Source organism: Perna viridis, chromosome 5 (assembly GCF_037379345.1).
Source record: "Perna viridis isolate PV_CMFRI_1.1 ecotype Kerala chromosome 5, ASM3737934v1, whole genome shotgun sequence".
Lineage (NCBI taxonomy): Eukaryota > Metazoa > Mollusca > Bivalvia > Mytilida > Mytilidae > Perna > Perna viridis.
The window spans coordinates 5,041,736-5,057,670 of record NC_142449.1 but is presented as its reverse complement, the minus strand read 5'-3'; the positions used below and the strand labels follow the sequence as shown (position 1 = coordinate 5,057,670).

At 32.9% G+C, this 15,935-nt stretch overlaps 1 protein-coding gene and 1 long non-coding RNA gene across 2 annotated transcripts; one reads left to right on the top strand and one right to left on the bottom strand.

The window, feature by feature from the left end:
- Positions 1-6,419: 6,419 nt before the first annotated feature.
- LOC148615699 (tyrosinase-like protein 2) lies at positions 6,420-8,985 on the top strand. The gene is made up of 3 exons (XM_088582202.1): positions 6,420-6,800; positions 7,061-7,173; positions 7,439-8,985. Exons 1-3 carry the CDS (start codon positions 6,420-6,422, stop codon positions 8,925-8,927), a joined length of 1,983 nt encoding a protein of 660 aa, XP_088438328.1. The 3' UTR covers positions 8,928-8,985.
- LOC148615698 (uncharacterized) lies at positions 8,474-14,757 on the bottom strand. Its single transcript, XR_015922032.1, has 6 exons — positions 14,623-14,757; positions 13,498-13,721; positions 11,066-11,147; positions 10,117-10,219; positions 9,721-9,873; positions 8,474-8,588 (listed from the first exon to the last, which is right to left on the bottom strand). It is a non-coding gene; the product is annotated as an uncharacterized LOC148615698 (long non-coding RNA).
- Between the last annotated feature and the right edge of the window lie 1,178 nt (positions 14,758-15,935).

The following is a 15,935-nucleotide window of genomic DNA, read 5'->3' as shown; positions in this document are numbered from 1 at the left end:
TAAGATTTATGAGGGCAATTATGTGACTTGATATTAAACTTTCTATATATTGAGATACGCAAGTAGCCCCTAGAGATATATTTTTGTGTTTGTTTTATTATTAGTTCCATTTTATGAGTTAATGTCATATTCTAGTCAATATGTTTTAATAATCATGTACATGTAGATTCTTATTTTGCTTTCAAAATGTTATACAATGCAACTGTTTAAACATGATATCACGATATTGTGATTTACTCTACACGAAGTCTAGTGCCAGATTTGATACATAAAAACAATTTTAAAATGAATATTGACAAATGTATCGTAGAAATATTACAATTGGATCAAAATAGCAAGTGTTTATTTACTAACATGGGTCTATACAGCTATCAATTTTAGCATTTTAGAAACTATGAATGAACCAAACATAGAAAATCTACAATTACATATTTCATCTCATAGTGGCACAAGAATCAATTGCAATTTTGTACTTTTCATTTATTTTTATAGCTGATATGATGCGAAAGAAAGAATTTCGTTAGATCCTTTAAACTCAGTTTTCGCTATATAGATGACGTATTATCTTTAAACAATCCTAATTTCGGGAATTTTATACATTGCATCTACCCAAAGAACTTGAGATAAAGGATACTACAAACACTGTGAGGTCAGCCTCATATCTTGACCTACACTTAGAAATCAATGGTAAAGGAAAACTAATGACCAAACTTTACGACAAACATGATGACCTTTCATCAGTGGCAACATCCATTCAGCACCTGCGTATGGAGTGTTCATATCACAACTCATGCTTTATGCCAGAACTTGCCAAAACTACGCAGACTTTTTTGTATCGCGCTAGACTTCTAACAAGTTGCTACAAGATTGAAGTCATCTCCACAGCACTTTTATGGTCGTCATCATGAACTCGTGGATCACTACGGTGTATCCATGTGCGCCATGAAAACTGAGTTGTTCAACGTGTCATAGATTTCCTTTCCTCTTTCGTCTAGCCCCGGACATGACTTTTTTATGAACAACTCGGGGGGGGGTTCTAGAAAAGCAGAGGATGCTTACCCTACCGGTGCACCTGGTCCATGCTCCCAGTTTTTAGTTGAGTCCGAGTTGCTCATTTGCTTTTGTTACTTTGTCTGTATGATTTTAGTTACTTTATGGTCTTTGTTGTGTATGTCTGTTTTTCATGTCTGGTTTTTGTCCCTGGATTACATTCTTTTGATTACCGCTATAACATTGGTTCCCTCGTTTATCAATAATTATACCTATAATACTGCTACCACACTTCCCAAAGAAGAGATAGTGGAAAATCATAAATCCGTTACTTCCTCTTTTGGTCTCTCTACTAAAGATGACGATCGTGATCTCCCGTCCTAATATTGGATTACAAAACTCCACAATCATCAAACAAACAACGCTTCATTGAAGAACCTGTCAAATGTTCTACCAGGTTTCTTTCGAAACTATCCCACGACATTTTCTATTCCAAAAGTGGTAACAATTCAATGTAAATCCTGAAATATTCAACAGATTTTCTGAAAACCTTGAATGCAATATGAATTCGGAATATAATTGCATCAAGACCTATGATTTGTGAACCCTTTATACTACTATACCCTATACTCAGTTGAAATCCCGACTCAAAAGCATTAGATATCGTTCTTACCCCCCAAAGAATACGAAACACCTAAATACAAATACAATTTACACGTACTTCTTTGTAGAGAGTCCCCACAATTTGTAAAAAAGATTCCAATATTTAATCTAAATATACCGAAGAAAATGTTGTCAAAGTTTTTTTACCGACAACATATTTGTCAAGTGTGGTGGATGTATTTTTGAACAGACGGACAGCGTTCAAATGTGAACAAGAAATTGTGCTTTGCTATAATCTGACACATTCCTTCGCTCTTATGAGGCTGAGTTTATGGCTGATTTGAACCAAAAGAAGGAAGGTCTACCCAAAAGAGCTTGATATAAAGGACATTACAGACACTATGTAATCAGCCTCATAACTTGAAAAAGTTAACTTAAAGATCGATGGAAAACATGAACTCATCACCAAACTATAAGACAGATGCGATGACATCTCATTCCATAGTGTCAACTTATTTTTATCTGTGTTAACATTCTCTCAGAAACTGTGTGTTGAGCCAAAACCACGCGAAATTTTTAAACATGATACACTTCTTACGACTAGCTTCTAGAACAGGGTTATGCTGCTACAATATTAAAGTAACCACTATAACAGGTTTATCATCATGAACTCCTGGATCGTTTTGGTGTATCCATCTGGCTATGAGAACCGATTTGTTCACCAAGTCGTACGTTTCCTTTCCTCTCTCGGATGGGACAATTTATGAGCAGCTCGGTGGATGTTTAAAGAGTAGCAGAGAATTCTTACCCAACCGGTGCACATTGTCAATGCTCCCAGTTTTTAATGGAATCCGAGAATTTACTCAATTACTTTTGTTTCTTTGTACTTGTTACTTTGGTTATTTCGAATCGTGTTCTTTTTTGAGTGTGTTTTTTTCCCTGCCTAGTCTTAATGTTACGAATATTATTTCCGCTCATATCCCGATTCCTTTATTACTCTTTGTATAATCAACTATTATGGAAAAAAATCACGATTTAAATCCACACATTTTTTTCTTTGTTATTTCAATTACTTATTCATTCATTACTTATTAATTCAAATATATTTACCGGTGACATAACAGTATTTGTAACAACCTATATGAAAAAGATGTGAGCAATAGAAATGATCTCTGCATGCTAATTAATATATAAAACTAAGCTTAAAAGATGAAAACGAAACAATCTTTTTGGTTTCTTGACTAATCCTATTTTATCGAATGGTACAGATTGCTGGAATACACACTACATTTTAGACTACTGTCTGCAAACTTTAAGGTAAAAAGAAAAATCAATACAACATACACAAAAAAGACGGATGAACATCGATCTAACATTTGATAAACAAATTGAAGTTAGGAAAACATTTGGAGTAAGCAGAGAGACACGTGATTTCACGTAAAATCGACTATATCTTCTGGTAATCATTTGGCTGACTTCTGACAATTGTTTGTTTCGTAATGACACCATCGACATCCAAAATACCCATACTGATAATAAAATTCAAGATTTTGATGATGGAACACAGTCGTAAAATCAAATCTTCTACAAAAGTATATAAAAGAAAATATGTAAACTTTTAATTGTTTATGACTTAGTTTGAAAAAAAAGATAACCGCATTTTCGAAACTTACATATAAAAAACTTTCGTAAACAACACTTATGATAAACATCGATTGGACAAAGTATATATTACAAAACTGTAAACAATATCCAAAAAATTAAAAAAATAAAAAATTAAAAAATAAAATATTAAAATAAGAAAAAGCTGTGTTTTCATTTTATAATCTGTACAAATTGAAAGACAGAAAGTCTTGTACAATAATATTGCTTTCTTGAACAATACCTGAAAGCGTTTCTGACACTTCATAGAAATTCACCTTTAATATATCACAAAGGTGCTCTTTCTTTTTATCAAAAATTAAAGTTTGCTAGTCCATAATAAAGGGGAGAAAGCCCATGTGAATAGATACTAGTAATACATTTATGTCAAGACAATAATTATAATAATTATAACCAAAGGTTTATACAGCTTCCGTGTAAATATTCTTTATATTATAACATACCTCAAAACATATGATGAATTGATTGTTAAAGTAAAATACAAAATTAGTTATTAATAATTATGGTCTCATCTATGCTATAGTCTTCGAAAAGGAAGTTTATTACACTAAATCTATACATAACCAGATTACTTCATCATATTCCTAAGGTTCATTACAATAAAACAGAACTCGTGGTACACAATATATCTGACAATGATTTGTCTCACTCGTTAGCACATACAGTTTAAAATCACTTGTATATCATTATAAAAGTGGTCATTGTACATATCTCGGTGTAAATGAAGGGTAATAAGAAAATAATGTACCAATGAAATCTTGACAGATGTCAAAACGAATAGTCAAAAGGAAAGTCCGTATAATAAAGGCAATATTAGGGTAAAAACCGGAAAGTTGTAAGCCATGCACCGCAACGGTTCAGGCATTTCCAAAATGAAAGGTCCATTATTTTCGGTATATTTCAACACAAATGGGCAACAGTCAAAACATATAAAATCAGTAGTCAAAACCAGTACAAAATGTATGAACAATAAAAGTGAAAATTAACCCAAAAAAATACAATTAGACAGGAGCTTAATGATAAGTGTTAAACTTTGTGGGAAAGGCGCGTCAAGTTTGAGACGAAAAAATAATATACACGTAAAACTACATAAAATTAATCTGTAGACATTATGAAAATCAATCATCTTTATTCTATAACGCATCTTTTTCATGTTAAGACTAATTATCAACACAGTTAATTGTATGTATTAAAGACAGACACAGGGTGCAAATTAAACACCTTATACAAAAGAAAATACAATTTCAGCTTACAAACTTAATTACAACTTTACAACTTCATAAGAAGCCCATAAAGGTGTATTTGAAGGGTTTTTTACTTGTAGTAAAAACCTCCTTGTCTGAATTTGATAAAGAATACGTCGTAAGTGAAAATTAAAAGATACACTTCACTACATGAAAATAATAATATTTGATTATAAATGATACTAATTAAACGATTTAAACGATAATAAATGTAGAATTTCTACATTATGTTTCTCTATTCAGATAATATGTAGTCTTGATATTAATTGAGTACTTTACAAAACGGCGAGCTGACCACATCATAATAACTTTACTCCATAGTGGTATTTATCTTACTTATCAAATATACAAGAAAACTAGATGCAAGCAGTACATAAAAAATATCAAAACCGAAAATTCACCAGAAAACAACCTACAAAGTTAATATTTCATCGTTAAGAAGCATATGGTAAAACATTACACTGAGGGTTTAAATAGACACAACAGTATAACCTTAAAATATCACACAAGTTATGAAAATAAATAAACAAATAAACATCAACCATGACAGATGAAATCTAAAATATTTTCATTCATTTTCCATTATCACTAAATCAATATATTTCATTTGAAAAGTAAAAAGAAACAACCGACTTGCCGATTGGTAACTACGTGAACTAATATTTATTTTACTATTACATTAAAGGAAAATAAAACAAGACAAACAGCACATGACAGTTAGATATAAAAAGAAGAGACAACTATTTATTAAATATAAATTAATTTTCTCTCTATGCACCCAAGACAAAAATCATAATAAAATGTACTTGTACTTATCAACACAAATGAAACAAGAAACAAACGTATTCTAAAAGATAACTATATAAATGACCATGCTGAGTATTGATATCATCAACACTATTAACCTTAAACGTCTCTTTGTTAAAGAGTATGAACAATTGTCTTTTCTAACAACATTACTTAACATGTCAATAATTTAATAAAAAGGTCATGAATTACAATGAAAACACGACTTCGAAATTTTAAGGGAAAAAAGGACGTTCCAATTACATTTGTTTTCCTGTTATGGCATAACACATATACGTAACACTAAGAAATGTGGAAATTCCGATGTTTACAAAAAAAAGATAGAAAAAGATAGAAAAAAACATATCCTGCTCTTCATTGTACATACTTATTTCCAAGAATATACATATATTTAATTATAAATGTTGATCATGACAGTAGGGCGTGCACGGATTTAATTGTTTTAACTTTATTTCTTGTACTTTTGAATGGGTAATTTATCATTTTGTTATATATTTGGAGATGTCAAGGATGCGACCATAAGTATGTTACTAAGAAACCCCCTTGGTAAAAATCTCAGGATAGTCCTCATATCATGTTGCCCGCAAATCTTTATTCTTGTAGTATATATAAAGTAGCGCAAATAAAAGTTATAAAGGATTCCAATGTAAAAGATACTTCATTAATGTTATATTTTTTTAACTTAATTCATATAGGAAACATATATATTTTTTATTCAGCTTGTTAATAGTGGTAACTTCGTTCTTTATTGGATGGTTAAAATATTCATTTGAATGTTTGCTTATGTGTTTCCTGGAATTTGTATTATAAATACTTAGATTTTCTTATTTGAAAACGTACATTTACTCTCAAGTTAATATTTTTTACTATTAGATAATGCAGTTGCAGATCCAGAGACGTTAAAAAAAGGGTCGACACAAAAAAATGCACAAGAAAAGAAAGTTCATAACCAACTCTAGACAATCCTCTCCTGGAATGTGGTGCTATTCATTTATGAGAATAATTCCAAGCTGTTTACATAGATTTACATATTATAAATAGATTTACAAAATAGATTTGATAATCAATGATAAAATGTTAATAACAATGAGATTTCTCTTTCAGATAGTCACCATGAAGGCTTTGTTTCTTTTGTCAGTCTTGTCAGTGTTGATTTATGCACGTATTGAACAAGATAATATACCAGAAGAGCTCGCTGACTGCTATTCAAAACAGCCACATACAGTAGACGGACAGAACACTTGTCTTGGAGAATACCTGTCCCATTTACATCAGAATAGTTCATCTTTACATATTTCTGCTGTAAAATGGATAGACTCACTTGGTAGAAATCTGCATCTCAGATTAAAACGACAATCCTCAGGAGGGCAATACGGTGGCGGTCGGAAAAGTGAAGAATATCGTGGGTTGAGGGTTAGGAAGGAAATAAGAACCTTAAGTGATGATGAACTTGAAAATTTTTTCGATGCTGTAAAAGAACTAAAAAATGACAAGGTACTTGACAATGTTGATTATGTTTAATATCTTCCCACTACTTCAAATAATATAAAGAAAATACAATTTGCTAGGTTTTCCTTGCTTTAAGTTCAGGTAAGTTGAATTGACTTTTTTATTTAATAAACTTGAAAGGTCCAGAAAAAAACAATAGCCGTCAAAAAGATTTAACTTATGTTTAGCTCTGTTGAGGTAAAAGTTAATTTACATTGTAAAATTAATGTCTTTAATTCACTTAACAAAAAAGAATTTTCTTTCAGTCAGTATTTCCGAACAAGTATGATGCATTTGCACTTACGCACCAAGGACTCGTTATACCATCCGCCCATGATGGACCAAACTTTGTAGGATGGCATAGATATCTCCTTACTTTGTAAGCATTTAAATCATTATTTTTCACTAGATATATTTAATAAAAAGGCTTTGATAAGTTGTAAAACAAAATCAAATGCAATTGAAAATAATTTGAAAAAAAAGAATAAAGTAAAAAAGAACATATCTTGTTATAATGCTTGCTAACTGTAAAAACATGATATGGAATCTCTAGATGGTAGATGTATTAGTTTTTAAATATTTAATGTGTCTTTTTTGAGAAATTGTTTTGATAAAAAAAATATTGATTATATATATGTTCATAGATTCGAGGATGCCCTCCGTACAAAGAGAAGACGAGTAACTCTGCCATACTGGGATTCTACTTTAGACTTTCGTATGAAGAAACCAGAAGATACAGTTCTTTTTAGTGAATTGTTGATCGGAAATGGCAAAGGTGTCGTCTTTAATGGACCATTTGCAATATGGGAAACGCCATCAGACAATACTCTTTTACGAAGAAACATACCTGGGCCACGAAGTTCACTAATTAACCCGGACAGATTAAAGCACGTTTTTACTAAACGTTACCATAGAGAAATTTTAGTACCAACTGCAGCCAAAATAGATGATAACCTTGAATACCACCATGACGCTGTACATAGATGGGTTGGTACTCCAAATGGGCATATGGCAGACCCTAACTTAGCCGCCATGGACCCAGTGTTCTTCCTTCATCACTGTTATATTGACTACTTATGGGAGAAGTTCAGAGAACGACAAAAACGATTAGGTATTAATTCGGAAAAAGATTATCCAAAAACGAACCTCACCTTACATGCTCCTGACAGGCCGATGGATAACTTAGAACCACCAATAAGAAATGTTGAAGGTTACAGTAATCGCTTCACTAGACGCATCTATCGTTACGCTGACGCTCCATCGTGTTATAACAGATGTGGTGGAGGCCGCAACGTCTTCTTGTACTGTGACAAGAAAAAGAACGGATGTGTTTCTCGATCCAGACAAGAATTTGAAAGTGAGAGGGGATTTACAAAAATAAGATTTATTTACGGTACTCAAGGAATAAAACGAATGATGAATACCGATAATGTTTTAAATTCGGCTAGTTCTAGTGCATCAGCATCTCCTGTGCCTGTCTCATTAATGTCACCACAAAACGACTCCCTGTCAACACAGAGAGCACCAAGTATGTCTCGAACATTTACTGCTAGAATCATTGATCCAAGGACATCTGGTAATGGTCGCACACGGAGGTCTATTGATATTGAAAAGACAGAAAACAGGGTCAAGATTGGACTCGATATCAATTTGATTCTAAAAGAAGACGACAAGCACAGTAGCAGTAGAAGTTTTGTCTCAAATGTGAGAAAGGATGTGGCAATTGCCCCAATTATTATCCATAGTATAACAGAAAAGGCTGTGATGAGCTTTACCAATGAGTCACTCTCTTTTCTGAAACGAAACAAAAAGTACGAAATAAAGTTCGAAACCATTGGATTATCCTATTTTGGTCACTCTGACGATACAATCAATTTTGACTCTAGAGTACAAAAATCAGAGTCCGTGGTCGCTATCTCTTTTCTGAAACCTAAAGCAGCAACACAGATATATGTTAGAGTTTCAGATATGAATGGTAAAATATGTCAGCCGACATGTCTGGTTGGTAGGGGCGACTATCAGGAATGCACTGGTGCACTAAAAATCACCCCAGATATTCCTCTTATGTACATGGACCCTATTACTGGTGGACAGAGTACTTCACCATACCTCAAGTTCTATTGTGCTCAATAAATATAAAATGCGATATTTTCTATTTTTCAGACTCGCAAAAGAAGCAAATAAAGCAATTAAAAACACGTTCTTATGTTTGTTTTCGTGTGTGCCATTTTATGGTATTGGTATTGCATATATTATCTTATTATGATTATATTTAGCACAAACATGTTTGGCACAGACTGGTATTGCCAGAGGGGCAAGTATAGACGCAGACTGATATTGCAAATTCGTTTTGTCTTGAAAGTGTTTGCATTGGCTAGAAAATAAAATGTTGTGGAAGTTAACAGCAATTGACGCTTTTGTGGGATTGGGGCACTTTTTATAGGGGTTGCTGCTGTGATTCTGTAACTCCACGGATGGAAGGAAGGACACCTCTATTTCTATAAACCTCCACTAAAATTAGGGGGTACAATAATTGAGGATATTTCCTCTGTCATACATAGAGGAAATGGAGGGTACTTGTTTTTAATTTTAGAGTCTAAGTCCTTTTTCTCAGAAACTGAGGTTTAGATTTATATATAATAGGATAAGTTATATACATAGATATTGTACATTACAATGATTCTTTCCGGAGGTTGTACTTGCACGGATGTGTTGACCATAGCTATGTCATGTTAAGGATAGACCATTTCACTTAATGGTTTGTTGATCTAAAACTTGACTCTTTAAGATGTTTTAGTTTAGCAGAAAGTACAAACTGTAACTATGTGGTATCTATCATTTCATAAGGATATATCTGTACTGAAGTTTTTAAGTCCCACAAAAAAAAGCTGCATGGTTGTTCTAGATGTATTAGAACTTTTCTTACATTCTTGTGTAAAAAATCAGAGCAATAAAGTTGGTGCCATATTCCTGCCATTTTGTATCTTTAGGAGAAGAATGCACAGAAACTTCTTGCATCAAATGATTTATTTCAAGCAACAATTCCCTGTGTATTTCGTCAGTAGTGGCTCTTCAGAGGCTGCAAAATAAATAATAATATAAGTGAAAGATGATTTATTGTTCTATAAAAAATTAATATAAATGTTGGGACCATATACTGGGTGCCAATTGGACTAGTACTATTACTACGAAAATTTTGAAAGTAATTCATGATATAAAATTAAAAATATAATTTGGGTTGTATGGTTAAATTTTGTTTAAAATGTATTTTAATTTAATTGATTGATAATATAAAACTGCCCTGGTATATGAAACATCATACCTCTGTAGGTCTCTCTGCCAGAATTACTTCTACTTAAATGGCCTGGCAACACAATGATGAAATAACACATCTACACTGTGTATGTCATAAAAATCTTTGTACTCTAAAAAATCAAAAATGTAAAATTATATAACCCAGCAAAATACGTTCTATATGACAGCATCGGAGCTTGCGAAACTACGCAGACTTTTTGCATCGCGCTAGAACTCTAACAAATAGACTTATGGAACAGGGTTATGTTGCTACAAGATTGAAGTCATCACTACAGAAATTTTATGGTTGTCATCATGAACTCGTGGATCGTTATGGTATATCCATCAGCACCATGAAAACCGATTTATTCAACGGGTCATAGTTTTCCTTTCCTCGTTTGTCTACCCCGGACTTGACTTTTTATGAGCAACTCGGCAGGTGTTTTTAGATAAGCAGAGGACGCTTACCCTACCTGTGCACCTGGTCCATGATCCCAGTTTTTAGTGGAGTCCGAGTTGCTCATTTGCATTGGTTACTTTGTATGTATGATTTTAATTACTCTATGTTCTTTGTTGTGTATATCTGTTTTCCATGTCTGGTCTTTGTCCCTGGATTACATTCGTTTGATTACCGCTATAACCTTGGTTCCCTTGATTACTCTTTCCTTGAAAAGTAGGGGCAAGTATGGACATACTATTCAAGGTTGATACAGCATTACAATTTGGTTGTATATTGTATTGACTGAGGATGAGAATTTCATCAGAATCAACGTGGTCTTTTTGCAATTTATTTGGTTCAAATAAATCTAAAACTTTCCTTCAGAGATGTACAATTTCAAAGATATCAGTTCTGTTTTACTTAAGCCATTACCCAGACATCAGGGAAATGTTTGTCTTTGACCCCTAGCAATTAATCGGATCATGTCACAAACCCCAAAATAGCATCTTGTAGTACAATCTCAAAAAGATCAATTTACTTGTCACTGGAACTTCAGGAAAATGCTGGTTTCTGGCCCTTTTTGGTCCATAATTCTCCAAAGGTTCAAAACCAGTCTTACCCTAGTGGTATAGAAAATTGTAGAGCAATATCAGAGTTTTTCGTGTGATTTTACTTAAGTTACATGTATATAGTTCAATTCTATGAAATGCTTGCTTTAGGCCCTTATGGCTGAAGTCATATCTCCCAAAAACAATACCAACCTTCCTTTTGGATTTGGAAATTTGAGCAATCTTGTAATACTTGTAATACTTGTAATACTTGTAATTATCACACAAAACTAGGTGTCTATGGACACGCATTGACAAAAGAGAAAAAAAAAGTGTCAAATCATTATGTGACAGCAAATTTTGCTAAGTGGAATAAAAACACAATAAAATTTTATTAAAATTGGTGTTAGAGTTTTCAAGTAATTGTGTGAAATGTGATAAAAAAAGACAGGGTTCTTCAACTGTTATCTTAAAAACCATGCATAATACTTGTAGCACATGCTGTAACTACATGAATAGATAGAAAACCCTTTCAGTTGATAATATGATTCCTATGATAGGGCAACATAGATATGAATATTACAAAAATGCCCAGTGTATTAGGATAGGTCTTTGTACATTAAAAAATGTTCTGCTGGGACAAACAAAATAGTGACAGGATTTCTTACATTACCAGTTGAGCAGTTTTTGTAGATACATATACATGTACATAAAGGAAAACAATACATGTACTCATCACGACTTGCAAATCTGGGCTACTCATTTGCTTCTAATAAGTTGTACACATGTAGCACCAATATGTGGAGAATATTTGGCATTTCATGAATGCTTGTTTAAACAACACTACCACAACACTTGTTACTCCCGTATAGGTATTAATTCAATCTGGATCCTGAAAAATTCGAAAAATGTTTCGGAGACAATCAGTTCTAGACTTTTATCAGAATATAATAGCATTAAAATCTATGATTTTTCAACACTGTATACTTCTTTTCCCCATACTCAGGTAAAGTCCCGACTTAAAAACATTAAACATCGTTGTTTTTCAAAAAAAGATGGTACACCTAGATACAAATAAATAGTTCTTGGTAGAGATTGCTCATACTTTGTAAGAAATAATTCCAAATCATCATCCAAATATACAGAAGAAGATGTTAACAAAATACTGGAATTTTTAATCGACAACATATTTGTCCTGTGTGGTTTGTCAAGTGTGGTGGGTGCGATTTTTCAACACACGGTCGGCATTCCAATGGGAACAAATTGTGCTCCTCTACTTGCTGACCTATTCCTTTACTCTTATGAGGCTGCCTTTATAGTTGATCTGTTTCGAGAGAAAAATATCGTTTAGTTAGATCCTTTAATATCAGTTTCCGCTATATAGATGAAGTATTATCTTTAGACAATCCTAATTTTGGGAATTTGATACATCGCATCTACTCCAAAGAACTTGAGATAAGGGATACTACAGACACTGTGGGGTCAGCCTCATATCTTGACCTACATTTAGAAATCACTGGTAAAGGAAAACTGTTGACCAAACTTTATGATAAACGTGATGACTTTTCATTCATAATTGTCAACTTTCCTTTCATATGTGGCAATATCCCTTCAGCACCTGCGTATGGCGTGTTCATATCACAACTTATACTTTATTCAAGAGATTGCCGAAACTACGCAGACTTTTTGTATCGCGCTAGAATTCTAACAAATAGGCTTATGGAACAGGGTTTCGTTGCTACAAGATTGAATTCACTACAGACGTTTTATGGTCGTCATCATGAACTCGTGGATCGTTACAGTGTATCCATCTGCGCCATGAAAACCTGATTTGTTCAATGTGTCATAGTTTTTCTTTCCTCTTTCGTCTACCCCAGACTTGACTTTTTATGAGCAACTCGACCTGTGGTTCTAGAAAAGCAGAGGACGCTTACCCTACCGGTGCACCTGGTCCATGTTCCTAGTATGTATGTATGATTCTGGTTGCTTCTTGTTTTTGTCGTGTATGTCTGTTTACCATGTCTGGTCTGTTTAATATTATTGAATGGTAAAGAAATTATATTAAGGATCATCAAATGTTATACAGTCGTACAAAATCTAAACATACATACTACAATCTATATCTTCACCAGGACCTTCTGGATTCATGGAGCCATTTAAAATTCCTTAGTATCTTCCATTTATAAGACAGTGATTTTTGTATTCGGCCACACGGAGTGGCGGGGTATTATGTGATACCTTCCGAAAAATTGCGTGTCCGTTCGTCTGTCCAACGGTTTCCAGATGATAAGTTAAGAACGGAACAATGTGGTTTTTTTTAACCTTTGCCCGGTCGTTTAGTACCATCAAATACAGGTTAAGTTCATTCAATTCTCATCAAATTCCAAAATGTATTTAACATTTTGCAAACCCTCATTCTTACCTTCACGTGGCTGGGCATCACTTAATGTTTCATTAATGCAATATTTCTGTCTCTGCAATATGTTGATTCCCATATGTATTCATATATCTCTTTGTTTTTGAGGAGGTTACTGTGAATCAAGTAGTTGCTCAATACACAAAATTGTACTAGCCTCCATCCATTCTCATTCTTCTGATAGCATATAAACTATAAAGTACAGTTGTTTAGGTACACCATCCAACAACCTGCTAATCCAAGACCAGGTAGTATATTTTTACAACACATTAATCGTCAATTTTTTTTTTAAATGGAGATCAAAATTACATATTTAATGTTAATGAATACACTTGCATGATTTGCCAATATAATACTAGTATGTAAATCATGCGGAAACGACAAAACTCTGTATAATTACTTTATCGAAAACTTCGTCGAAATTAAATAGTCTTAGCGGGTTTTAAAATGCTGCATACAAATTCTATGCATCACAGAAAGTTAAATTATAAACTATGTAAATGCTGGCATCGAGGATAGACTCAGGCAACTTCCGAAATACTCCGAACATAAATTAAAAAATATATATATAATCGATAACGATTGCCATATTTGAACAGACAATCAAAATTCCTTTGGGAACACATGGGATAAAATATTATACAGGTCCTTTAGTATAATTTGTAATGATACTTGGAAGTGCTTTATAATCTTAAGCCAAGCTTTATTTCTGCAATTACAGCCCTTCATTAAACGGTAACCTCAAGCGCTTCAAATATAAAAAATCGTATAAAGAAGACATTTCGTAATCAAGCTCTAAGACGACCTCATTCTGTGTTGCTAATAGTAAAATTCACACTTCGTATAATGTGATAAATGTTTTGGAGTAGGATTGTTTTATGTTATTACTGAAAATGCACGCTGGAATCATGATCTTGTTCAATCGTTCGAGTTTTCCTTAGCAGCATCTTGTCGGATAAAACATGCGCATTACTCTTTCCAGTCTTTTAGCAGTATCTTTTTCACTAATTAATGATTTTTGGAGGTATTTTTTTTTCAATTTTTTACTGTCATGTCATCGATTTCTTTACTCTAACCACCCAAAAGTAAGAGTTTTATATTAGTTTAACTATAGGATGAATAAGGACTTACCTTAAACAAACACTACTATATTCTATACTGCTGTACATTTCAGACATCCATTTTCTTGGGCATCATTTTAGGATATACGTTTCATTGAATTTTTTAAACAACGTTTATGTAATGCTTTCGTCATCACTGTCAAAAGTTCCGTTAACATTTTGCTCCGGATGCGATACTGTATAAACAGGCATCATTCATTGTCTCTTATTTCTTGTTGTAAAAACAAAAAAAATGAGTTTCATATCTTGTTTTTCACTTGAAAGAAAGCACATGGATAATTATTTATCTAATAATTTCAAAACTCTAGTTTATATATATACCATTATTGTTGCAGACGAAAGTTAGCGAGACGGGCATTATAATTATATAAAAGCATCTGCTAATAAGGGATTGAAGCAATGTCAGATATTCTTGTTGATTAAAGTAGTATTTAACAAAGTCTAGCCTGACCTGAGATGACATCATGATTACTGTCTACCCTTCAGAATAATAGTGTATCTAATTCTATACTTGTTGTGTGTAGTAGTATCAAATTATTGGTAATTTCACCAATTGTATTTTTTATGATAGGACCATCAATTTTAACAATAAATATCTTGCAATGTGAATTGATTCACACGTGAATTCAACAAAATATACAAAAAAGGGAAAACAAACAGATCTATCAGTATAACAACTTACTATAAAAAGCTTAATTATAGGCTTTTGATTTTGTTACAAGAACAATAAAATACAGCCTAATTCATAATTCTTACATTGACCATACTGTGCAGTGGATAGATATATCTTAATAGCCAGGAAGTGGGCTAATTAGTTTCACTATAATGTAGAAAGGAATGTAACCACACACGGATTTCAAAACGCTCGAGAAAATCCTAATTTTAAAAAGAACATTTAATGTTTGACTAATTTATAAAGGCAGTGACAACTTAACCGAGAGGGATTAACTTGAACAAAATCGTCATGAAAACGGTCAAGTCTCAAAAGAAGGAAAACCTCTTCTGCATTATATAGAATCAACCCGTCCTGTTTAGATATTACATATTGATGTGTTATGGGGCAATTTTCAGGCAAAAGCTCTCTGAGAAACAATGGCTTCATATCCATGTACCTAAAGGTACAACTAAAAAGGGAGATTAAAATTGCATGTACATATACAAATGCGAATATAAAAAAAATACAACTGAAAAAAAATGTTAATTAAACTAATAAATATATCATGCTTCCAGTTGAGCAAAATGGTTTAAAACCAATAAATAAATGACATGTGGACCTGTAAAGGGGGAAAACTTTACTATAAACATTATTACTAAACACGGTGC